This window comes from Piliocolobus tephrosceles, chromosome 8 (assembly GCF_002776525.5).
Source record: "Piliocolobus tephrosceles isolate RC106 chromosome 8, ASM277652v3, whole genome shotgun sequence".
Classification (NCBI taxonomy): Eukaryota; Metazoa; Chordata; class Mammalia; order Primates; family Cercopithecidae; genus Piliocolobus; species Piliocolobus tephrosceles.
In genome coordinates, this window is record NC_045441.1 from 26,936,859 (window position 1) to 26,962,194 (window position 25,336).

At 39.9% G+C, this 25,336-nt stretch overlaps 2 protein-coding genes across 11 annotated transcripts in view; one reads left to right on the forward strand and one right to left on the reverse strand.

The window, feature by feature from the left end:
• STARD3NL (STARD3 N-terminal like) overlaps window positions 1-14,205 on the forward strand; it is a 54,306-nt gene extending 40,101 nt beyond the window's left edge. For both annotated transcript variants that reach the window (XM_023192782.1, XM_026456401.1), the window contains 5 exons: window positions 633-686; window positions 801-918; window positions 3,189-3,284; window positions 12,328-12,400; window positions 13,451-14,205. In XM_023192782.1, coding sequence (XP_023048550.1) covers window positions 633-686; window positions 801-918; window positions 3,189-3,284; window positions 12,328-12,383 — 324 coding nt within the window. In that variant the 3' untranslated portion in view covers window positions 12,384-12,400; window positions 13,451-14,205. The remainder of the gene's footprint in view (window positions 1-632; window positions 687-800; window positions 919-3,188; window positions 3,285-12,327; window positions 12,401-13,450) is intronic.
• LOC111526827 (T cell receptor gamma constant 2) overlaps window positions 12,561-25,336 on the reverse strand; it is a 32,713-nt gene continuing 19,937 nt past the window's right edge. For 2 of the 9 annotated variants that reach the window (XM_031936005.1, XM_026456404.2), the window contains 2 exons: window positions 24,555-24,602; window positions 22,062-22,669 (listed from right to left, as the gene is read on the reverse strand). In XM_031936005.1, coding sequence (XP_031791865.1) covers window positions 22,506-22,669; window positions 24,555-24,602 — 212 coding nt within the window. In that variant the 3' untranslated portion in view covers window positions 22,062-22,505. The other 7 variants (XR_003309803.2, XM_026456402.2, XM_026456403.2 and 4 more) reach the window with 5 other exon arrangements.

Here is a 25,336-nt window from a genome sequence, read left to right on the forward strand (position 1 = left end):
AATTAGTGTCAGAATATGAAATGCTAAACCACCTCCTCTCCCAAGCAGCTTACTGTATGTGTGTGTGTGTGTGTGTGTGTGTGTGTGTGTGTGTGTGTCTGTTTCTGCAACTTTGATAATACTTATTGAGCAAGATACTTGGTGTTCCCTGTCCTCCCTTCTGTCGATCAAGCTACTATTAGTATTCATTTTGGTGAAGTTTCACCATGCTAAAAATATTAGTTGAAGGAGACAGTGACAAGGCTCAGGTATTATGGTATGTCTGGACTTCACAACCCCTGGCAAGAGCCCTACCTATGCACTTTACTGGTAGGTCTGTTCATGTGCTTGTAGAGGCTTTGGAATTGTACCTTCTGGTAGATAAATCTTAGTTACCTAGCACACCAGCCTGCTGAAATGTGGGAGGAGAAACCACATGCAGTCATTTAGGGATTGTGTCACATATAGAAGCCCATTTTGCTGCAGTGTGGGTCTAGGGGATAGAGACTGAGTGATATGGGAAGGAGCCAGGCTAGGCACAGGTTTTTCAGGCATTGCCTGCTCCTAGCTCAGATGGGTCTCTTGTGAAGAGGGAGGTACCTTCACAGTGTGAGATGCCTAATGTGAACAGTGCTGGATTATGTGTCTTGCAGTTGACAACGGCAGTGACCAGTGCCTTTTTACTAGCAAAAGTGATCCTTTCAAAGGTATGGCCTACCACTTTTTCTGTACAGTTATCATCTTCAGTGATGAAGCCTCGTTGTCCAATGTGAGTTTGTGGTAACTGCATTTCCCTTTCCTGGTCATATCTTTTCTTCCAGCTTTTCTCTCAAGGGGCTTTTGGCTATGTGCTGCCCATCATTTCATTCATCCTTGCCTGGATTGAGACATGGTTCCTGGATTTCAAAGTGTTACCTCAAGAAGCAGAAGAAGAAAACAGTAAGTTCCTCTCAGAGTCAGCCTCCTGAGACGGACTGGGTACCAAGCTGGGAGGAAGAGATGTGGTGTCTTGGTGTGAATCAGGCTGCAAATGGGTAGAGTTAGGCAGTGGTGGGGTCTCCATTCTTTAGTGGCTACAGCAGAAATCGAGAGAAGAGTTGGGTGGATGAAAGGGTAAATAATAGAAAGCAGCTCCTCTCTCCAGCTATTGGGCCAGGCTTCCCCTGGAAGAAACTGTGAACAATGGTGTAAAGAGCATTCAAGCAATAACAAAAAATAGCCAGCACTTCTTTCTCCCCAGACAGCTTGTTCTTTTCTCCCTATTAGCAATAGGCAGGACACTAAGCATTTTGTGCATATAAACAGAACTGTGCTGTTTAGGGGCAGAGAAAATAAAACCAATATTAAGTGAGTAGAAGCAACTATTCTAAATACAAGCCAGTGATTCTCCAAAGTCTACCATTGTGATCCATACAGCAGTTGGCGGCTTCAGATGGGCCACAGTTAGAACAGTTAAATGCCTAGGGCTGAGGACCATTGGTGGGTTTAGGATGAAGATTATTCACAGGAGGATGACAGCAATCCAGAGCGAAGCTCAGCCTTTCACCATCCTCTGAGTAGCTGAGTCATAGCTAACAGGGTGTACTCATGAGTCCTGCCAAAGCTGCTATAATCTCATCATGGCTTTGAGTATCCCAGAATATTCACTAGGAAGGCCAAATGATTGATTAAGCTTTATGGTCAATTACCAAGCTGGAATTCTTCTCCACATAATGTCCTTAATGGAAACCCACATGCCCCACCCACCCATCTTAAGGGTGAAACAGTCAAAGCTCGTTTCAGACACCCATGCAGTTTTAAGACATGCTGTTTTTATGCCTCTGCCAGTCATCTGGCTCAATTTGCCTTGCCTCATAGGAAAAAAAAGTATCTTATAGAAAGGTAAGCATGATTATAACTTCAAAAAGCAGCAGGATGCAAAATAATCTTGCAAGTGGTTTTATTTTGGAAAATCTCATTTACATAGAAGAAATATGTAAGAAAAGAATTACAATTCAAGAGTAGATTTTAAAAACCCGTTAATCAGACTGAGGTGTACCTTCTATCCTGTGCCCTCTATTCCTTTGTGAAAGTGTATTGTGGAGAAGTTATAAGTAAAGCTAATTAAAGTCTTTTTTAATTGTATATAAATATGAAACTGAACTTTATTGAAAACCTATCAACTATAACTATGACTGAGGCTTGAATGGTTATGGGATTAAACCACATTCAAAGTGACTAATAAAGCAGAACACACAATTAATGAAATTTTTTTAAATAGCATTTATTTTCATTGTCAGTAGCATGTATGACACACATACCTGGCATCTACTATATGACCTGGTGCTTCCTCCTACTCTATCCTAAGGTTAACTCAGCTTTCAGTCAAAAGAACTTAAGTGTTGATGGCCTTGCATGTGTTACTGTTTCTCAGCTGTCCACGTCCTGCTTTCTTACCTTTTCTTTGTTTTTTTAAGATACTTTTTTCTTTTGAAACCTTCTTGTTGCATAAATATTTCCTCGTTTGTCATCTTAATTGTTCTTTATATATTTATAAAAGGCCATCCCTGTATTGCACTTTACATCTGGCATCTCTCTAATGAGATGTAGCCAGCAGACCATTTGTAGGAGCTGACTGTGTTTTTTATTTTACTTGGCGTTTTGGTTTTGAAATTGTGCTTTTTTTGTAGGAAGGCAGGTATTCACAAGGGAAAGATGTAAATACTCAGTTATTTATTCTGAGACAGAGTCTCACTTTGTGAAGTGCAGTGGCACAATCATGGCTCACTGCAGCCTCTACTTACTGGGCTCAAGCAATCCTCCCACCTCAGCCTCCCCAGTAGCTGGGACTACAGGCATGCGCTACCACACTCGGCCAATTTTTACATGTTTTGTAGAAACAGGGTCTTGCTATGTTGCCCAGGCTGGTCTCAAACTCCTGGGCTCAAGCGATCCTCCATTCTTGGCCTCCCAGAATGCTGTGATGACAGGTGTGAAGCACCATGCTCAGCAACATGAGGCACTTACTTAAACTGCTTAGTTATCTGTCCTTACAGTATTGTGTGTCGTTTGTTAATGAAACTTATTGTTTGGTTGAAAAATTTTTAAAGTACCTCTTTTTCTAAAGGTATTTCATTATAATAATAATACCATTTTATTTTACTTAATCTTGCCAAAAAGCTACCAGAAAGGTGACCTTACTCCCAACATCTGAATTTCTTCTCTTCCAGGACTCCTGATAGTTCAGGATGCTTCAGAGAGGGCAGCACTTATACCTGGTGGTCTTTCTGATGGTCAGTTTTATTCCCCTCCTGAGTCTGAAGCAGGTAAAAAACTTCATTATTATTATGCTTGTTTCTCTCATTCAAAAGCTCTGCTCTTCCTCCCTCTCCCTACCCCCTCTATTTCTCAATGTACTTAGCTAACATCTAACATGCCAGGCATTAGAGATATGAAAATAGGTGAGACACAGTCTCACATGAGACCAGTGGTAAGACACAGAGTTGTAAAAATAAATGTCATGGAGGAGTGATTAGACACTGTGGTTTGTAATATGTATCTTAGAAGACACACAGACAAGGGGAAGGGTCTCAGTGCTCTCATTATTCCGGTTCATCACCAAACCAACCTCCCTCTTGGACTCCAATGTCTGAGAATGAAGCACTGTCCACCTAGTTGCCCAGGTCAAACACCAGAGCCTCACTGTTGGCTCCACCCCATTCTTATGGCTCACCTCTCATAATTCACGAAGCCGTTTCCATCCTCTCTCCCTCATTTCTACCTCCATTTTCTCATTCAAATCCTGCCACTTCTTATCAGCTCCAGCCTCATTTCAGCATTACTTTCTGCAGTTTCTGCAACAGCCTTTGTCTCCCTGCCTCTGGTTTTGTCTTTCACTAACCAGCAACCAGAGTGCTCTGTTAAAAATAATAAGTACACTCAACAACAAAAATAAACAACCTGATTAAAAAATGCAAAGGTTTTGATAGACATTTCTCCAAAGAAGATCCACAAATGGCCAATAAGCACATAAAAGATGCTTAACATCACTAATCATTAGGAAAATGCAAATCAGAACCACAACAAGATACCGCTTCATACATGTTAGGATGACTATTACGGAAAGCAAAACCAAACAAAAAGGCAGAAAATAAATATTCATGAGGATATGGAGAAATTGGACCCCTTGTGCATTATGAGTGAGAATGTAAAATAATATAGCCCCAGTAGAAAACAGTATGGTGTTTCTGTAAAAGCTTAAACATAGAGTTACCATATGATTCAACAGTTCTACCCCTGGGTATGTACCCAAAGGAAATGAAAGCAGAGACTACAGCAGATATGTGTATACCCATGCTCATAGCAGCATTATTCACAGTAGCTAAATGGTGGAAACAGCTCAAACAGCTGTCAGCAGATGAATGGATAAACAACATGTATGTATGTCCAATGGAATATTGTTCTGCATTAAAAAGTAATGGAAAGTTGGGCACAGTGGCTCATGCCTATAATCCCAGCACTTTGGGAGACCGAGGTAGGAGGATTGCTTGAGCCCAGGAGCTCAAGACCAACCTGGGCAACATAGTGAGACCTTGTCTCTACTGAAAAAGAAAAAAAAAAAGAATAGAATTCTGACACATGCTGTAACATGTATGAACTGTGAACACACTATGCTAAGTAAAATAAGCCAGGCACAAAAGGGCTGTCATATGATTTCACTAGATGAAATACCTAGAGAAGTCAAATTCTCAGATTGCCATTCTGAAGGTGGATGTTGGTGATGGCTGTACAACAGCATAGATGAACTTTATGCACTGGACAGCATGCTTAAAAATGGTTAGAGTGGTAAATTTTATGTTAAATATATTTTTCTTTGGTAAACACTATTTTTAAAACTGCTAACACTTTTTAAAGTTGTCAGGTGCTGTTCTAAGCTTTATTAATATTCACTCATTTATTCCTTGCTTGTCTGCTTAGCTTCTGAGATACAGATCACAAACCATAGTGTCTAATCCATTACATTCATTTTTACAACTCTGTGTCTTACCACTGTTCTCTTGTAAGATTGCGTCTAACCTATTTTCATATTTTTAATGCCTGGCATATTAGATGTTTGCTAAGTGGCTCCACTCTGTGATGTAAAACTCACATTATCCCTAATGTAGAGATGAGCAAATGAGGCACAGAGAATTGAAGCAATTTGCCCAACATCACATTAATAATAAGTGGTGTAGCTGGGATTTAACCTAGGGTCCAGTCCTAGAGTTCATGCTTATAACTGCTAAAGTATATTAGCCTCTTGGTGTTTATGAAAATATAGACTTGGTCATGCCAGTCCTCTGCTCAGAAGCCCTTCAGTAGCCTAAAGGATCAAGAAATCAGTAGATCTTAGCCTGGCTGGAAGTGCCCCTGGGGGCACTGTCACCAGTTGTCTAGTTTCTCACCTTGTGACTGCCTTCTCGTGTGCTGTTCAGAGCTCTTGTGAAAATGCTGTGCTCCAGAGCCCTCCAGCTATTGTCCACCTTGCTGTTTCCATTCTGAACATGATCTCCTCTGCAATCTTAGTGTCTGTTCACATGTTCCCAGGTTCTTGCCAGCCATGCCTACGCTTCCCGTCTCTCCCAGCAGTCTTAGAACATCCTCGGCATGTTCTTTGGAACCTCTTCCACAGCCCTGTCATCCTGTGTTGTCTGCACTGCCTTCAGCACTGACCTGGTCTGTTTCTACTGCTGGGAGAGTAGTAAACTCAATTTAGAGACTACATCATTTTATTCCCTACATTAGGCCTAGTTAATATTTTCACACACACACACACACACACACACACACACACACACACAGTGATAAAACAGATTCCAGACAGAAAGAGCCATGAATGATTGAAGGTGCAGCAGTGTGAAATATCAGTGTGCTGGAGGAACTCCAAGTAACTTGAGATTCCAGAATATTAGTGTTGGATCTGAAAGAAGCATACAACACAGAAACTGGAGCCAGATGAGATACAGATATGGATTAGTAGAAAATCTGTTTCTATAACAGTAAAAACTAGAATTAAGTATTAAATTCTTTATTACCTCATAAGGATTATTTCATTGAGAAGTTTTGTGTCATAGGACTTTACTCTTTGAAAAAAGGAAATTCATATTAGAGTTCATGCATCTCTACTTCTTTTTCTAAGACTAATACAGGTTCCCAGTACTAATGTATTTTCTTAACTAGAGTTCAGAATGTAGAACAGTAGTGACATGAGGAACACCACCTCAAGCATGCCTCATTAAGCTTTCTAGTTCTGGGATCCGTCCGCATTTCACCTTTATCATTTACCACCACCTAGTGGTATCCTGGAGCATTACCCTTTCCTTGAGTTAGGAAGGTAAACAAGAACAAAGTATTTTCTTGGTGTTCCACTGTGTAGCTGCTTTGTTTGACAAAAGACAGGTTACTAATGGGCAGAGAAGGAGGGGTCAGAGTGGACTACCTTATTATATTTGCATTGTCTGAATGTTAGGAAAGAATTAAAAATGAAAATTATTACTGGAATTAATATGCCTAGAAAAAAAAAAGACTACTCTAGAGCAAAACTTTTCCATTATGCCAATAGCTAAAAATTCAAGCCTTTCAGTAGCTGATGTTCTAAGCTGCTGTTGCCCTGCTACAGCACTGACTTCCCTGGTACACATGAGGGCGTCTGAAAAAGGCCTCACGTGCCTTTTGTTGTCTTTTTTTTTTCTCCACCACCTAATACAGTACCTGGCTTATGTTAGACTTATAACTGTTGAAGAAAGGGATGAAAACAAAGGGAAAGAAATAGGAGGCACCATAAACAAAAATGTTAGCACTTTTCCTTGTGAAGGAACAGCCTGAATTTTAGTATCACAGTTTATTAGATACACTTGTAAAGGATATAAAAATAGTTTGTTTGCAGGCTTGCTTGTTGATCAGACCACATCCTGCATCCCTATGTATTAGTATTAAGTGGAAAGAATGAGGAAGTATGATCCTCTGTCAGATGACTGGGTTGAAATTATGTGTGATCAGAGAGCTTAAATGAACCAGTTGTGAAGCTGAAGAAAGGGTAATTCTTCACCTCCTAGACCATGGAAAGACTAACTTAAAATGAGGAATTGCTCAATTGCATCATATAGCCTGTCCAGCGCAAGTCTAGATAAGGCATTCATTACAGTTCTAAGTTGCCACCTCCCCAGAGTAGTCATGCATCCTGGTTTGCCTGCAGCAGCCCTGCCTTCTTCTGGTTGCCGCATGTAGTTATTATTAGAAGCCCTGTATCTCTCAGCAGTGTTCTTATTTAGATGATCGTTTCTATGCTCACCCTGTGTGTAGTGAATAGATTTGAAACACAGTTTTTTCCACCTTTTAATTAAAATTTTGAAAATTACTGAAAAATCATTACCAGGGATACTGAATAATATTCACTTTTTAAAAAAGCTTGATTGAGGTGTAATTTGCATATAATAAAATTCATCCATTGTAAATGTATAATTGCATGATTTTTAGTAAAGTTATAAATTTTTAATCAATATTACAATGTAATTTTGGAAAGATTTCATCATTTGAAAAACCTCTTCCATGCTTATTTGCAGTTCATCCCCACTTTTACCTCTAATCCTAAGTAACCACTCATCTTCTTTGTATCTTGACAAATTTACCTTTCCTGAGCATTTAATGTAAATGTAGTGATATGATACATGGTTTTTTTGCATCCAGCCTCTATTGCTTAGCATAAGGTTTGAGGACCAACCATGTTGTAGCATATCAGTGTTTTGCTCCTTTTTATAGCTGGATATTATTCCATTTTATGGATATACAACATTTTGTCTATATCCACAAGTTGATGGACATTTAGATTGTTTCCACCTTTTGGTTATCATAAGTAATTCAGCTATGAACATTCACATACATGCCTCTGTGTGGATGTTTATTTTTATTATTCTTGAACAGATTTCTAAGAGAGGATTTGCTGTGTCATATGGCAAGTTTGTGTTTAACTTTTTTTAAAATTGTGAAACTGTTCTTGATCGTGGCTGTTTTCTTTTACGTTCCCTCCAACAATGTACAGTAGTCCCTTCTTATCCACAGTTTCACTCACCTGAGGTCAACTGAGGTCTGAAAATATTAAATGGAAAATTCCATAAACAAACAGTCCATGAGTTTTTAATTGTGTGCCGTTCTGAGTAGCATGATGAAATCCCACACTCTCCTGCTTCGTCCTGCCTGGAATGTGAATCATCCCTCTGTCCAGATCCATACTGTGTGCACTGCCCACCTGGTAGTCACTTAGGAACCATCCAGGTTATCAGATCGACCATCCCAGTATCACAGTGCTTGTGTTCAAGTAATCCTTATTTCACTTAACAATGGCAAAGTAGTAGTTCTAGCAATTCATATATGCCGAAGAGAAACCATAAAGTGCTTCCTTTAAGTGAAAAAGTGACAGTTCTCAACTTAATAAGAAAAGAAAAAAAAATCACATGCTGAACTTTGTCATGTTTGTCATACAGTAAACTTTTTCATAGTTATATATGTATAAGAAAAAACATAATATTGATAGGATACAGTACTATCTGCATCCAGGGATAAGGGGGATTACTGTATATGCATTTCCGTTTCTCCATATATTCACCAATGCTTAGTATTGGGTCTTTTTCATTATAGCTAGGCTAGCAGGTTTAAAGTGGTATCTCATTGTGGTTTTAATTTGTATGTCTGCAGTGATACTGAGATATTTTTCATGTGTCTGTTATATGTAATTCATAAGTCTTATTTAGAGAAAAATCTATCTCAAGTCTTTTGCCGTATCTTTGTGTTGTCTTTTTATTATTGAATTGTAAGAATTTTTTATACATTCTAGATAGAAGTGCTTTCATATATGATTTGCAAATCTTTTTCCCAGTCTATTGTTTGTCTTTTCATTGCTTCACAGAGTCTTTTGAAGCACAAGTTTTAAATTTTGATTAAGTGTAGTTTATGAATTTGTTCTCTTATGGATAATGTATTTGTGGTCATATCTAAAAAACTCTTTACCTTAACTCTATGACATGAAAATTTTCTCCTACATTTTCTTCTAAAAGGTTTTATAGTTTTACATCTTTCAATTAAGATTACAATACATTTGAATTAATTTTTAAATATGGAGGAGGTAAGGGATTATCATTCTCTTGCTTTTGGATATTAGGTTGAATAGCACCAGTTCTTGAAATGGCAGCCTTTCCCCATTGAACTGATTTGACACATTTGCTAAAATCAGTTTACTATGAACTGATTTTGTGCCAAACCAATTTTTATTTTTTTAATTCTGCTTTCTTAAGGTGAATACTTATATGATTGATTTGATACTTTTTTTTCTTTTCTTATATAGCCATTGAAAGCCATAAATTTTCCTCTAGGAATTACTTTAGTGACATCACATGAATTTTGATATGTTGCGTTTTCATTTGAACGCGTGTCTTGGCTTTCAGCAGGTTGACACGGATGTATCTGCATGTGGATCTCTTTGTATATATCCTAATCTGTGTTTATTCTCCTTGTAAAATATGTGGATTAATATTTCTCAGCCAGTTTGAGAAATTTGAACCATTAATTCTTCAAACATTTTTCTGACTTTTTCCTCCTTCTGGAATTCCCATTACATGGTTGATTGATATGCTTGATGTCTCTGAGCGCTTCAACCTTTCTTCAGTCTTTTTCTCTCACTCAGAGATAATTTGTTTTGACTGTCATTTTTTCCTGGGAATGGTCACACTTTCTTGATTCTTTGCCTATCTTGTATTTTTTGATGAAAAGTATTTTGCTGAAAATAAAGTAACTCTGGGTTCTGACTTTTTTCCTAAAAGCTTACTGTTATTGCTCTTTATTTGTTTAGTAATCGTCTGTGCTAAATCTGTGAAATCTATACACCCTGGGATGTGTGGCTACTTCTTGTTTTATTGTCCATTAATTAATTCTTGCCTGTATTTTTAAGCCTAGCTTCCTAGGAGTTACCCATGTCTAGAGCTTACTGATTAGGCAGAGCCTTGCTAGTGATTACACTGAGGATTGCACTGAACACCTGGATTAAGGCTTCCATCCTCTGCCAGGTAGAAATGTACATGGGTTGGATAGCACCTTCAGAGTTCAGGCCATTTTCAAGTCCTTCCCAGCTTTTACTTTCTGCTAAGTCCTTTCCTACTCTGTCTGCATATGCTTAGAACTCAGGCTAATTGGCTGGCTTGGGCTCTCTTGGGTCTCCTCTGTGCACAGAGACAACCCCAGCTGGGCATATGCTTGTCCTAGTGGTGACCACAACTCAGGCTCCCAGAGTAGTTGGCCCTTTCTGTTCACCTGCCTCTGAATTTGTCACTTCATTGTCAGTGTCACTGGGCATGAGCATGGCTCCCCACTCCAAATTAAGTGATTTCCCTTCAGCTGAGTAGCTTTGCTGCCAGTCCCCATGGCCTGCCCCACCCTGGCAGAACCTCCATGGCCACTGAGCTGGGTATTGGGAGGTTGGAGAAGAACGGGAGCAGCTCCAGGCAAGACATGACTGCTGTTCTCTGAATTCTGCAGTGTTTCAAACGTAAACATTTCTCCAGTTGTTGTGTGCTTTTGATCATTTCTCCAGTGGTGAGATGGCTAGTTTTGCCCATTTTGCCACATTTTGGGGGTGGTTTTCAGGGAGAGGATTTATTGACTTCTTCACTTGGCCGTAGCCAGAAGTCCCTTTTAAAATATGTAAAGAAGACACATTGTTAAGTTTTAATTAAGGGTTTAGCTTTATTTAGGACTCCCAAACAATTCCAAGACATGACAACTCATTGTGGTTTCAGTGCCGCTGGCCTGGCAGGTTAAAGTGAGCCTGGGAACAGGAAGATCTGGTGTGACCATCTTCCTCAGCCTCCTTCCACAGTGAGGACAGGCAGTTCACCACCTCTTGTCTCTACGATGGACAGCGTGTTAATAGGCTAGAAAGTAAAGCCTTCAACAATTAAGTCTTTACCTATTCATTTTACTACAAATTCAACCTAACCATGTGACATTTATGAGGTTAAAATGTCCTCTTCAGATTATCAGGTGTTCTTTCCTTATACAAAATTTGTTCTTGGCTCTAATTCAGGTAGACATTCTTCTAAGGAAAAAAGAGTGTCCTTTATAAAGTATGTTATCTAATAAGGTTCAGGTGCAGTTGAGAGAAGCTGCGGCTTTTACATGTGAATTGGTGGCATCTCTCACCTACTACTTTGGTCTTCTCTCAGGCCCCTCCCCTTTTTTTAATTTCCCTTCCCTGATTATGAAAGTCATGCATTTAAAAAAGTGGAAAGAACAAAAGTTAGAAATCACGTATCCTTCAAACTGTTTGGTAACATCAGTGTTGACAGTTTAGTTTCCTTCTTGTGAGGGGTGTGTGTGTGTGTGTTTAATCTCACATCATTGTGCCCATGCTGCCTGTATTATTCATATTCTGCTTTTTAAATATATAATTTAAAAATAATAAAGACAATTCAGGTTTATTGTAGAAATGTTGACATATCCAGAAAAATATATAAAAGTTACATGGTTATTTTCATCTACTCTTTCTCATTTGCACACATATATTTGGTTTTTAATTTTATCAGATGTGATCTCATGGCATATAAAGTTTTATTTGCTATACATTTGCTTTTACCTTACAGCATATGCATTTTTCATGTTATAAATTCTATATAACCATAATTTTAAGTGGATGCAAGATATTTTATGGAACTATGGTATTAACCTTTCTTCTATTATCAGACACTTAGCTTTCTTTTCTAATTTTTAGAGAGAAAATCTACATAATGAATAATAAGCATTATTTCCTCAGGGAAAGGTCTATCCTAAGGAAAGAATTCCAGGGTGGAATGACCAGGTCAAATCTAGGAACATCCTGAAGCTTATGAGACATTGATCCAGAAGGTCCAGACGGTGGTCACTGCCACAGTGCTCTCTCACTGCTCTCTCACTCATCTGCCACAGCTATTATTAGAAACACTTAGATTTGATTATTTGTACCAAGCTCAACATTTTTGCATGTAAAAAATATATACAAGCTCATCAGCAAAGAGGTGGAGGAAGAATAGTGATTGATAATAATTATTGGTCTGCATGAATATTCTTAGTACATAAGTGAAATCCATTTTGACAGATTAGTGTAAGTGATAGACTATTGTTTAAAAGTTTTCATCTTACAAGAAATAAACTAAAACTTTCAAATAGCAGTTAACCTAAATCTCTTGAGGATTAAACGTTTAATGTTTTTGTGTGTATGTGTTATAATTTTAAACATATTTATTTAAAATAGTTTATTACTATAATGGAATGACATACTTTTTCTTCTTCCCTTTCTCCGCCATGTAGGATCTGAAGAAGCTGAAGAAAAACAGGACAGCGAGAAACCACTTTTAGAACTATGAGTACTACTTTTGTTAAAGTAAGTGTTTGAAATGAAACCGTAACAACAAAATAGTTAAGTATGGAGATTTCCTTTGAGTAGAGTCAAAGTAGAATTCAAAGAATAAGAGTGTAAGTATAGCCAGATTTGGCTTACTTGCATGAATTTATCAGTCACATTTTATTAATATCAAATGTCTTAACATTTTTTGTATAGGTATACATTTGTACAGTTTGAAAAATACCTCAGATTTCTAAATTTCTAAAGAATGCAGATGAATTTATGTTAGTTTACTTAGCCAGAATGTCTGCATGTCAGTCACATGTCATTGTTTTAATGATAAGTATGAACCTATGTTAAAAGGGCAGCAGTCCTGTAAGATGCAAGTACTGTTATCACCTCCATTTTACATTTGAAGCAGCAGAGACATAGAATAGGTCACTTATCCAAGGTTGCACAGCTAGACGTGGCAGCGCTGGGGCTCAGGCCCACACTGTCTGGTACCAGGTCCACTGCAGCCCCTCAGTGGGATATTTCTCAAGGATTTTGGAGCCTCTGAGGTGAAAGCTGCTGTACATCCAAAGCAGTCATGCTTAATGGGCTCTAAAGTGGAACACATTGTTAAATTCCTTTAAGTCATCAAATAAAATCATTTCAACCTCATAAATAGAAGGCAATTGAAGTACATTGTAGTGGCAGCAAATCTGCCTGATAGTTTAACAATAGAAGGAAAAAGCTCCCGGATTGTGAGTCATTGGGAAGCCGGGACAGAGGGTGACTGGGTAGGGGAGGCAGCCAAGGTCATGTCGCGTGGAGCCCCTGTGCCTGCCTCCTCAGCCCCCAGCACACCTCAGCTGCATCTCTCCACCACAGTCATGTAGACACGAAGCAAAAAGGTGGGCATGCTGGTAGTTGAGCCTTTTCTGAAATATTTTAACATGAATTCTAGTGTGACCACACCCATGGTCCTTCGTGTGTCTGTCACAGCCCCTCTTCAGCACACAGGCTTTTATGTACATGTAAGCTGACCATGGCATTTTGCCCTTTAATGCTATTTCTCAAATACTTTGTCTTTTCTCTTTTTCTAAGTGTGAAAAACCCTCACAGAAAGTCATCGAGGCAAAAAGAGGCCGGCAATCGAGTCTCCCTGTTGACAGTAAAGTTGAAATGGTGACGTCCACTGCTGGCTTTATTGAACAGCTAATAAAGATTTATTTATTGTAATACCTCACAGACATTGTACCATATCCATGCACATTTAGTCACCTGCCTGTGGCCGGTAAGGTAATGTCATGATTCATCCTCTCTTCAGTGAGACTGAGTCTGATGTGTTAACGAATAGGTGAAGAAAGTCTTGTGCTGTGTTCCTAATCAAAAGATTTAATATATTGAAATAACACTTTTTTAGTAAGCAAGATACCTTTTTATTTCAGTTCACAGAATGGAATTTTTTTGTTTCATGTCTCAGATTTATTTTGTATTTCTTTTTTTAACACCCTACATTTCCCTTGTGTTTTTTAACTCATGCACATGTGCTCTTTGTACAGTTTTAAAAAGTGTAATAAAATCCAACGTGTCAATGTGGCTAGTTTTTTTCTTGTTTTGCATTATGTATGTGGCCTGAAGTGTTGGACCTGCAAAAGGGGAAGAAAGAGGGATTGCGAATACATGTAAAATGTCACCAGACATTTGTATTATTTTTATCATGAAATCATGTTTTTCTCTGAGAGATTGTTCTAAAATGTTCTAAATACTCTTATTTTGAATGCACAAAATGACTTAAACCATTCATAAAATGTTTCCTTTGTGTTCAGCCAATTTCAATTAAAATGAACTAAATTATACTGTGCGCTATTTTTTCAAACATGAATATTCCCCTTAATGATTCATGGGAAGTCAATGTGTATTAGTTTTCTTTCATCATTCATTGTGTCATTCAAGAAAAACCTAATTGCCTGTAGTGGTGATGATGCTGGCTTGGGTAGAAACTGACATTTTGTGCATATCAAGTCACTTCTATCTGTGCTTGTTCTAAGAGTGGATCAGATCTCAACAGTGCAACGGGGAGGCTTGCTGGGAGGCTGGAGTCTAACCAGGATGAGTGTCTCATAGTGGAGAAGGGGTGAAGAAAATCTCCAATGTCTGGCCTTGAGACTAAAACCTTAGAACTCAATGGTGTTCCGTGAGTGAGAATCTCCTGTTTCAGGATTGGAGTTGCATATACACCAACCCCACAGATGATGGTTAAGCTGCCAATCAGGTTATTCACTTCACCTGAGAAGGAGCTCTCACCCAGACATGTTGAGTGAACCAGTAGGATGTTGCCAATCCTCAAAGGAAGCCAGCCAAGTCTGGCTCAGAAGTCACCTCTCTAAGCACAGACCCAGAGGAATGAGGTATAGTATTTGAATATGCTAGGAAGTCAGACTGTGGGAGTCTACAGTGATTGTTTCAACGATTGAGTTACATATTCCCCTGGGACTGCATAGATTCAGCCCAGGGGTGTGGGTACCCACTCTGCCATGTTTCAGTGGAGTAGGAGTGGAACCGTTTGTCCTTTATGCTCATGTTGCTGAGCAATCCTCTGATGGACCCCTATCACTTACTTATCTGATGTTAATGTCCTCTAGTAATCCTTGCTCTGGTTGACGCTGAAGTCATTTTGTCTCTGTAGAGGGACTTGATATGATTCCATTTATGACATTGGTTACACAGTTGAACTCAGGGCTTCTATATCCCTGGTTTCCTGTGGAGAAAGAAGCACATCACTGTTGCCCACATCTATGATCTACCTGTGCTAATAGGTTCATGAGTCTTGTGTCACCCTGTTTACACTGAGGAAATGAAACCAAAGGTATTAGCATCTTTGAATCAGGTGCCTCTGGAAGGTACAGATACTGGGTGGAATGTTAGGATCATCTCTGTGCTGCAAGATGTCCTCTGCTCTTCAGTGTCATGGGAGTGGACCGAAGGTGCAGTGTCTGAACAGTCCTGGTCATCAGATTCCCAACTCACTTAGTAGCTAATGAACCTTGAGTATCAAATGCAGGGAGCCCCACCTACCCACAGCGTGGAGAGTGTGTTTGATAGTAATCTTGTATGTGTGAAGATGGATATTCTATTTCCATTAGCTGTGGGCTCTTGAAAGTGAGTAAAGTTGGTTGTGGTTTAACTGTCCTCGTTTTGTCTTATAACACCCTAGCCACCTCATGCACAGGCCCAACCGGTAGGGGCCGGTTTGACTTTGAGCATTTTCCATGAATCAACCACATTTGACAGAGCACATAAACAAAAGAAGCCTGAGAAAATAAAACACCATCAGCCACATCAGCACCCTCCCACCACCCACTCTGCCTCCTCCACCACCACTGCGTTCTGTCTCTACACTGCTGAAGTTCAGGGCAGCCCAGCTTGCACTGGGGAAGGAAATCGCTAAGAAGTGTGAAACCACAGGAGACGTTGCCACATTGCCCAGTACCCCGGCTAGTGATATCAGCCTCACAAAGCCCTTAGTGATCTGAAAGTTTCCTCTCCCAGTGCAGAAATCATTCCAGATTTCTCTATAGAGGCCAGGTATTAGCCCTGAAGAGATTCAATCAATTCATGAGAATCAAGGAGTAGATCTAAATTAAATTTGATCTTTCTTAAGTCTGGTTGTTCTTACTTTGTTTACAAATAGGATTCTCTACTTGGTTTCCAAAAGAACATGTTTCACAGAAACTGAAGCTGATTGTAGGCAAACCAGAAAACCTTCCCAATGTTCGGTAACACATTGTTTTAATTCTAATATATAAAAATGTTTCCTTTAAAAGGATTCACTGGAGAAAACAGAAAACACACAGTCACTTATCATTTTTTCACCCACCTACCATACATGGAACATTTTGTTTTATCTTTGTCTGCAGAAATACACAGACACACATATAAATGAGTGTCATGCCTATTTGTATTACTACTCAGTAGAAAAAATGGTCAAAGGACATGAACAAATGTGGTACAGAATAATATAAAATAGACCTTAAACATAAAACGATGTTTATCTTCACTCACAGTAAGAAAAAAATTAAAACCACAATGTGGTACTATTTTCACCTGTCAAATTAGCAAAACCCCAACATTTAGCAGTACACTCTCAGCTCTCATACACATTGTGGGAGAAGGGTTTAGGGCTATTTCTATGGAGGGCAGGTTGGCGGTATCTATCAGAATTACCAGTGTACATGTTCAAATGACATAAAACATTATTATTCATTTCAGCATTTTTTATAACAGCAAAAGATTGGAACTAAACCAAGGCACTGATTAAAAGTATGTTCACCAGTGAAAAATACTGGTATTTAGCCAGGCATGGTGGCTCACACTTGTAATTCCAGCACTTTGGAAGGCTGAGGTGGGTGAATCACTTGAGGTCAAAAGTTTGGGACCAGCCTGACCAAACTGGTGAAACCCTGTCTCTACTAAAAACACAAAAGTTGAGCATGGTGGTGGGAGCCTGTAATCCCAGCTACTCGGGAGGCTGAGGCAGGAGAATCACTTAAACCCGGGAGGTGGAGGTTGCAGTGAGCCGAGATCGGCCACTGCACTCCAGCCTGGGCAACAGAGCAAGACTGTCTCAAAAACAAAAAGAAAAATACCTGTAGTGAAGTGCCCCTGTATATAGACATAAAAAGAGCTTTAGGATTTATAAATGAAAAGAGATGTACAGAATAATATATGTTGTATACTCCCTGTGTAAGAAGGGGAAATGAGAATATATATATACATGTACATGGATAATAATATATGTACATCCATATTTAAATAAAAATTCGAGTGTTTCTAAACCATGTAAGTGTTCAAATGTATTTGTCTCACAATAGGATTAATAGGATTATGCTATGAATATTATTTTTCAACACGTCTATTTTCCAGTTTTTAATCCATTTCCTATTTGCCCCAAGAATCCTCATCTCTAATCCTAACGCAACAGAAATGTATATGATGTTACATTAGGATTAGAGACAAGTTCTATATAGAAACAACTCCAAGAACAGTTTTTGTTTTGTTTTGTTTAAGAGAGTCTCGCTGGGTCGCCCAGGCTGGAGTGCAGTGGTGCTGTCTCGGCTCACTGCAACCTGCATCTCCCAGGTTCAAGCGATTCTCCTGCCTCAGCCTCCCAAGTAGCTGGGATTACAGGCGCACACCACCAAGCCCGGCTAATTTTTTGTATTTTAATAGAGATGGGGTTTCACTGTGTTGCCCAGGCTGGTCTCAAACTCCTAAGCTCAGGCAATCCACCCGCCTCAGCCTCCCAAAATGCTAGTATTACAGGCGTGAGCCACTGCGCCCAGCCCAGGAACAGTTTTTATATTTTATTTTCACATGGAAAATCAGATTTGCTGCAGCCTCAAAACCATGTTTATGTAAAGACAGCAAGTTGCACTTTTTTCTAAATGAGAAATGGGTTAGAGAATCTATACTTTTTTGGAAGATGCATATTGGTCTATTTATGAATTTCTGATTGTTCATCTGAGTTAATTTGGGGCTGTTTGAAATGGCACTATCGTGAATGAACATCCTTGCACATAAATCTTGCTACACATCTTTCGTTTCCTTGGGAAACAGATGGGTCCCATGATAAGAACACCTTCCAGGTGGTGTGTGTGCCACCCGTGTGTAGTGGGCTCTGTGATGTTTCCTCATGGCTTGCATGGAGCAGAGCTGGAGTTCAGGTGCTATTTCAGTCACTTGTTGACCTCCACCCTGGCTGCACATTCGAATCACGAAAAGAGGATTTTCAAAGGCCTGATGGCTGGTCTGTGATAAAGGCTTCCGGAAGGAGAGCCCCTGGTAGGATGGATAAGGCAGCAGGTCTTAAGTCAGACAGTCCTGGAATCATGTGAACTCTGGGACTCACTCAATGGGTAATTGGGCATATTTTTTAACCTTGAGACCTGGTTTTCTTATCAGTGAAAGGAACATAATGGCTGTAAGGTGATGCAGTTGAGAGCATTAGAGAGAGAGGACGCAAGCTACCCAGCCAAATTTCTGGTGCTCAGTAAGTGGTTGGTACTCACTATTCCTCAAACACAACAGAAAAAGCCAACAAATGAAAAAGAACCTAACAAATCATAGTGCAAGCTACGCATCTACTCAAATAACTTTTCATGGCTAATGAAAATCTTGAGTTTCTAGCTGTTGGGCTGAATTATATTGGTGTAGTATCTCTGGTTATCTCTTATTATTCAGAATTCCTCATTGGCAGTTACATAGGACTTTGATTAGTGTAATGGGGAAAACATTAATTGTGACCTTGAAAGACCAAAAACCTTCAAAAATGAAATCTATGAGGAAAGAATTCCAAAACAGTAGGAAGAATGCATAATTAGAAATATTTTGAGAACTGTTGAAGTTTTCCTTCTTTATAGTTGAGAAATATATGGAGTATATATATTTTTTCTTTCTTTTTTTCTTTTTTTTTTTCCTTTTTTGAGACGGAGTCTCGCTCTGTCGCCTAGGCTGGAATGCAGTGGCACGATATCGGCTCACTGCAACCTCTGCCTCCTGGGTTCACGTGATTTTCCTGCCTCAGCCTCCCGAGTAGCTGGGATTACAGGCACAAGCCACCACAAGTGGCTAATTTTTGTATTTTTAGTAAAGACAAGGTGTCACCATATCGGAGTTTTTTTTTCTTTTTTTATTTGACGAGCGTATGTAGTATACTAGCTCTGCAGTGATTATTGTGATATGTATTTTTATGTAGAACTGTATAAAACTTTGTCTAATTTTTCCATTGCACACCTGTGGGTGCTGCCTATTCTGGTACTTATTTTGTCCAACCATGTGCTTCGGTCTTTAATCACAGAAGTCCTATTTGATGGATGGGAGCTCAGCATATAAAAGTCTTCCCAGCTTTGACAAATTGACAGGTTGGCTTATAACCTTCTAATGATCTGAACAGCATTGGAGCAAGAAGGGGAAATGTGAACAGCCAAAGAGGCAGATTCCTTCCTACTTCGTAGCCTAATAAGGAAGGACATTTTCCATTTTCCTGTTTTAATTGAAACTACAAGTAACCTGTTTTCATCTAAGAGGAAATAACATAGAAGGTAAGAGCAGAGCTCCTGGAGCCAGGCTGCTAGAGTTCAAATTCCAGCCCTGTTTCTTAGTAGCTGTTTGGCTATGGGAAAGTTCTTTAGCCCCCTCTGCCTCAGTTTCCCCATCCATAGAACAGAGATAATTGTACATATAGAATTTTTGTGAGAATTAAATGAGTGAACATGTCCTTGAGCCAGTACCGGGCACATGGTGAGCACTATATGAGTGATTGATATCATTACTTCTTCAAGGTGTTAATCACTGAATTTGCAACTTTAGGTAGAAATCTGAAATTATTTAATCTAAACACATTCTTCTAAAGACAGATGAACTTAGGCAATGTGGGATGGTTAAGAACAAATGGTGGCTGGGCGTGGTGGCTCAAACCTGTAATCCCAGCACTTTGGGAGGCTGAGTTGGGTGGGTCACCTGAGGTCAGGACTAAGTTAGCTGAGTGTGGTGGCAGGCACTTGTAATCCCAACTACTTGGGAAGCTGAGGCAGGAGAATCGCTTGAACCTGGAGGAGGAGATTGCAGTGAGCCAAGATTGCGTCACGGCACTCCAGCCTAGGCAACTGAATGAGACTCCATCTCAAAAAAAGGAAAAGAAAGAACAAATGGTACAGCTGTTTAGAGCCAGACCAAGTGGCCGGGGCTCTAACTAGCTGTGAAGTGTGACTAGTATTCCTCCCACACCACGTGGCCTCCCTATATGTGGTAACTGCGCTGTGGTGGAAACGTACTGGACCACAAACAATGCATAACCTTCTTCTACCTCCTATCTCAGAAACGCACCTGGGTGTTTCAGAATCTCCTCCAAGCTGATTCTGCAGAGCTCTGGGCCTCTTTAGTCTCTGGAAGGAGCTGGGGTGTCAGAATGCTATACATACCCAGAGAGCACCATGAACTGTCCTGCTGTTCCTGAAACTTACAGTCCATTAGCACCCCCAAAAAGAGCAGCTGCAGATCTAGGACACACTCTCACAGAGGTAGAATTTCCATACTCTTTACAGCCAGGGAAGCAAGTATGGTAATTCCAGAGTAGATCAATTTTACCCAAAGAGAAAAATCAAATGGGAAATTAGTGATAAACCAGTGGCCTGGCGTATAGATAAGGAGAAAACACAGGTGCGCCATTATTTCCTTAAGAAAATTCTCACTGACTCCGGGGAGGATAACTTTAGTAAAGAAACAATGCATGTTTTGTTTTTGTTTTCCCTACTTGAAAGTTGGTGAAAGGAAAGACATGATGTTGGATAAATATGTGTGTGTATGTGTGTCTAAATATATGGGCTCTGGGTTCACATAGACCTAGCTTTAAATTATGACTATTACTTTAAAAATAGTGACCTTGAGTAGGTAATTTAATCTTTCTAATCTATAAACAGTGAGCCTTAATTGTACTGACCTCAACTGTCTCATCAAGGATTTCTGGATGCCTAGTGCATAGTAGGCACTCACTGAGTCCCTACTCCCACCACCTAACCTCTCTGCGGAGAGGTAAGACTAGAGATAACTGTTAGTGCTTTTGCATATGTATGGAATCTACTGTGTGAAAGGAAAATAAATACTCGGGACCCCAATTCACCATGCTATGTTTTAGAAAAAAATAAACCAAAAGCCGGGTCATGTGAGAAGCTGCCTTTCCTTTTGTGCCTCAACAGAGAGCTACAGATGAAAGGTCAAATAGCTCCAGAGGTAGCTACTCCATGTTCACCATATCTTATGTAAAGTGCTGATTTACTGAGCACAACATGAACACATCATTGGCAGTTCCCCTGCCTGCTCCCTTGCTCTTTCAACATGTGGATTGTTATACCCTCCCTCTTTCCCCTCCAGCCCACTTTTCGTTTTTAAATATTGAGGCCCTCAAATTCATCTTTGGAGAAAGGCATAGACCATAGACAGTTTCTGTGATTCCGTGTTATTTTCTTCTGGGCATGCCCTTCATCTAGGCAAAATAAACTTCTAAGTTGATTGAGGCCTGTGGCAGATACTTTTTGATTTATTACTGTCTCTAGAGTAGAGTTACCAACAGTGCACGCCGATACTGTGGAGGACTTGCATGTGCCAGGTGCTATTAACTCACCTAATCCACATAACTGCAGGAAACAGGGCATTGCAGCTTCATTTTACATGAGGAGATTGTGGCACATAGAGTTCCTGGAACTCAACGGAGGTCACACAGATACTAAACACCATACCCGGATTCCTGGGACCAGAGAGCAGGTGCTGAGCCTCTCCATCACGCTGCCTCTCTGGTGTTAGGGCAGCTCTCCTGGGGGTATCGTGAGGATCAGGAAACACGGTGTCTGCGAAACACTCTAGAGCTGAGCTCGCACGGTACGCGTCACAGGAGATGGTGTCCTGTTGCCACTGGAATGTCCTAAATCAAATGAATCTAACTCTGGTGACATTTAAAACAGAAGCCACATGGGCTCCTGCATTTGGTTATGATTCCTCTTAGAAGGTGTCATAGACGCTATCTCAGGGAAAGAAATAGAAATGGGATGTTGGACCATTCTTACAACCAATACAGAATTCCATAGCCCAATTGCCATAGGGTTTCTTACCTTGGATTTTTAATTCGATATCATGCAATTAAAATACACATGCGCAAAAGTCAACTTTTCATTTTTTAAATTTATTTTGCCTATTATAAAAAACACACCACATAATTCAACTAGCAAAGAAGGCTGCTTCAGGGCGTGTAAAATGAGAGGCTTCCAGGCAGTTATCTGATTAAAGAACACTAAGGGAGGGACAAGGCTAGAAGCCGCGGACTGTCTACACATGGCAGTGGCTATTGGGGTTGGCTGGAGGAGCTGTGGAGAATATGGAGAGAGTGGTGCTGGAGACTGCCATGGCTATTCCTCATTGTCATCACAGACTGAGGTTTTCTGTGTGCCCACTGGTTTGAAAACCATTCTACAACAATGATAGAATAGTACACACATGAGAACTGAAATAGCCCAAACCCGGAAAAAAAGCCCAACTAGATCCTCAGAAGACGCTTCTAGGGACAACAACCGATGAGGAAAAGATGGCGTCCTTGTGCCACCGTCTGTTACGATCTCTCTCCATTGCAGCAGACAGCCGTTCTTCTAAGCAGACAGACGGCGATGATGGCAAAATAGACCTTACTCTTGAGGAGCAGGAGGAGGTACGTGTAATATGCAGAGGTGTTTGTGAGCTGCAGCAGTAGTGCATCTAAGAGAAATTTCACATGTTCTTTTTACAGAATAAGACATATTAATGGGAGAGGGGCTCACAAATACTTATTTCTGATGATTTACATTGAAGTGATATTCTACCACCACTAAAACCTAAAAGTAAACATCTACTGCTACCACCACCACCAAGAGTCAGATAAGTCAGAATTCAGCTTTTAAGTTGATTAACAACCTCTGCTAAATTCACATAGAACATTTTAAGCTATTAAAAAGTAAGGTTGCATTGTAGGAAAGCAAAGAAAGTGGTTAATCCAGATTCGCTGATGTGTTAGGTAGTTGTGGCACACTCACCTATCTTTCCTAAATGTCTCTGATTATGGCTATGCTATTATGGGGTGATTGCATTTAATATTATTTGAGGTTTTGCAAGATATATGTGCTGTCAAGGAATAAGTAAAGACAGTGGGGGTGGACCACCAGTGGCTACTCAATGAGCTACAAGGCTGAGTCTCTGCCTGCAGAAATTTCCATTTTACATGTTTGTCTTCATGATGTCAGAACTCCAGAAACATCAGTACTTGGTGTGGAAAAGTGATGTGTTCATAACTCCCCGCCCTTCGTCAAGTGAGATGTTACTGCCCCTCCTTGACTGGTGTGGCAGCTTAAGTCAGAGCCCCTTGGTATTGGAAACAGAAGAAAGTTGAGCAGGGCTAGAGCCAATGCTTCTAGTCACATTCTTTGTGCATAAGTAGAGAGAAAAGGCCAGAAACAAGTACTCATTCTGTGTCTGCTAAATGAGATACCCTATGCTAGACATCTCACATTCACGCCCTTATCTCTTCAATAACTGTAAATCTGGTGTAATTATTCTTGGTTGGGTGATGAGAAAAATGTGACTCACAAAATGTAGGTCACTTACATCTAATCATTAAAAGAGCTGGAGTGAAAGTCCACGCTGCAAAACCCATGCACTCACCCATCCCCACATTATGTCCTTTTTGTTTCAGGTCCCTGGCTTTGTAATTTCTTGCTATCTGACTCTACTGTAGAAAAAGAACAGAAAACTTAGTAACTGCATGAACTCTTGGTTTGGTGTCCTGATTTGAAATCCCAGGCCTAGCTGTGTGACTTGAATAAGGGATTTTTATAATTATTTACTTTAAAGGGACTATAAAATGGGAGAAAAAAATATTGTACCACTTTATAGGAGTATTAAGAGAATTAAACTAGAAAATACAGAACAAGCCCTTCTGTGTAAAAAGCACTTGATAAACACTAGTTCGTGTTATTAGCTACTAGCAAAGACCAAAGACTAAAACAAAACTACTCGAGAAGCAACATGGTATCATGTTTCCCCCAGTCATTAAAACAAAAGACATGAAGCCAGGCACAGTGGTTCACACGTGTAATCCCAGCACCTTGGGAGGTCAAGGGGGCATATCAGGAGGTCAGGAATTCGAGGCCATCCTGGCCAACAAGGTGAAACCCCGTCTCTATTAAAAATAAAAAGTTAGCCAGGCATGGTGGTGTGCACCTGTAGTCCCATCTACTCAAGAAGCGTGGCTGGAGAATTGCTTGAACCCGGAAGGCAGAGGTTATGGTGAGCTGAGATCGTGCCACTGCACTCCAGCCTGGGCAACAGAGCAAGACTCCGTCTCAATACAAACAAACAAACAAAAAGACACATGGATGAATAAAGTCTGTTTTTTTGAAATAACATTTGAAATAACTGAAAGCGTATCACTCTAATTTACAGTCATCTCATACCCGAAGCAGTAGTTAGGTTTGTTAATACAACTCCTAGAAAAGGAGGGACTAATTTAAAATATCACTAGGTCCATTCTGCAGCATCCAACCTAGCAAAATCTTTTCTCTGATTTTTGAAACAAGAGAAGTTCAAAGGTTAAAATGATCAGGAAGAAATAAAAAACACAAAAACTTACCATTTGCATCTACTGAATAATTGTCTTTGGGATCCACTGTGGTGACATCTAGAAGAATGAGAGCAAGTACTAGTCAATTGTTTATGCCCATTATTTGTCAAGGGGTGTGTGTGTGTGTGTGTGTGTGTGTGTCTGTGTCCGTGTGTAATTAAATGAATATTTATAACATCTGTCAACAGAGAGGCAGGAAGACAGTTATTAAAAATACGAGCCTACAATCCCAGAAATAATTGGTCTGATTCTGTGTAATTAGGTAGAGCTAATACAAATATTATGTTTTTGCACATCAAGATGTTGAAGTTCATGAAGAATAGTTTTTTTTTTTCCTTTTTTATCACAACTGGAGTGTAGTTTCCAAGAATATTTGGTCTTCCTTCTGTATTCATAGCTCCTAGCATGGTGCCTTTTTATTTATCAAAAACAGACCACAAAGTATGTTTTTGATAAATACTTGTTCAATGGAAAAATAAACCGAACAAGTGGCTACTTTACAGCCTTCAGCACACACTGCTGACCTGAAATCAGCAAAAAAACATAGTTTTGGGTTGTTTGTTTGTTTGTTTGTTTGTTTTGAGGCAGGGTGTCACTGTTGCCCAGGCTGGAGTGGAATATAGTGTAGTGTCATCACGGCTCACTGAAGCCTCAAACTCCCCATGCTCAGGAGATCCTCCCATCTCAGCCTCCCGAGTATCTGGGAGTACAGGCATACAGCAACACACCCAGCTAATTGATGTACTTTTTGTAGAAACAGGGTTTTGTCATGCTGCCCAGGCTGGTTTCGA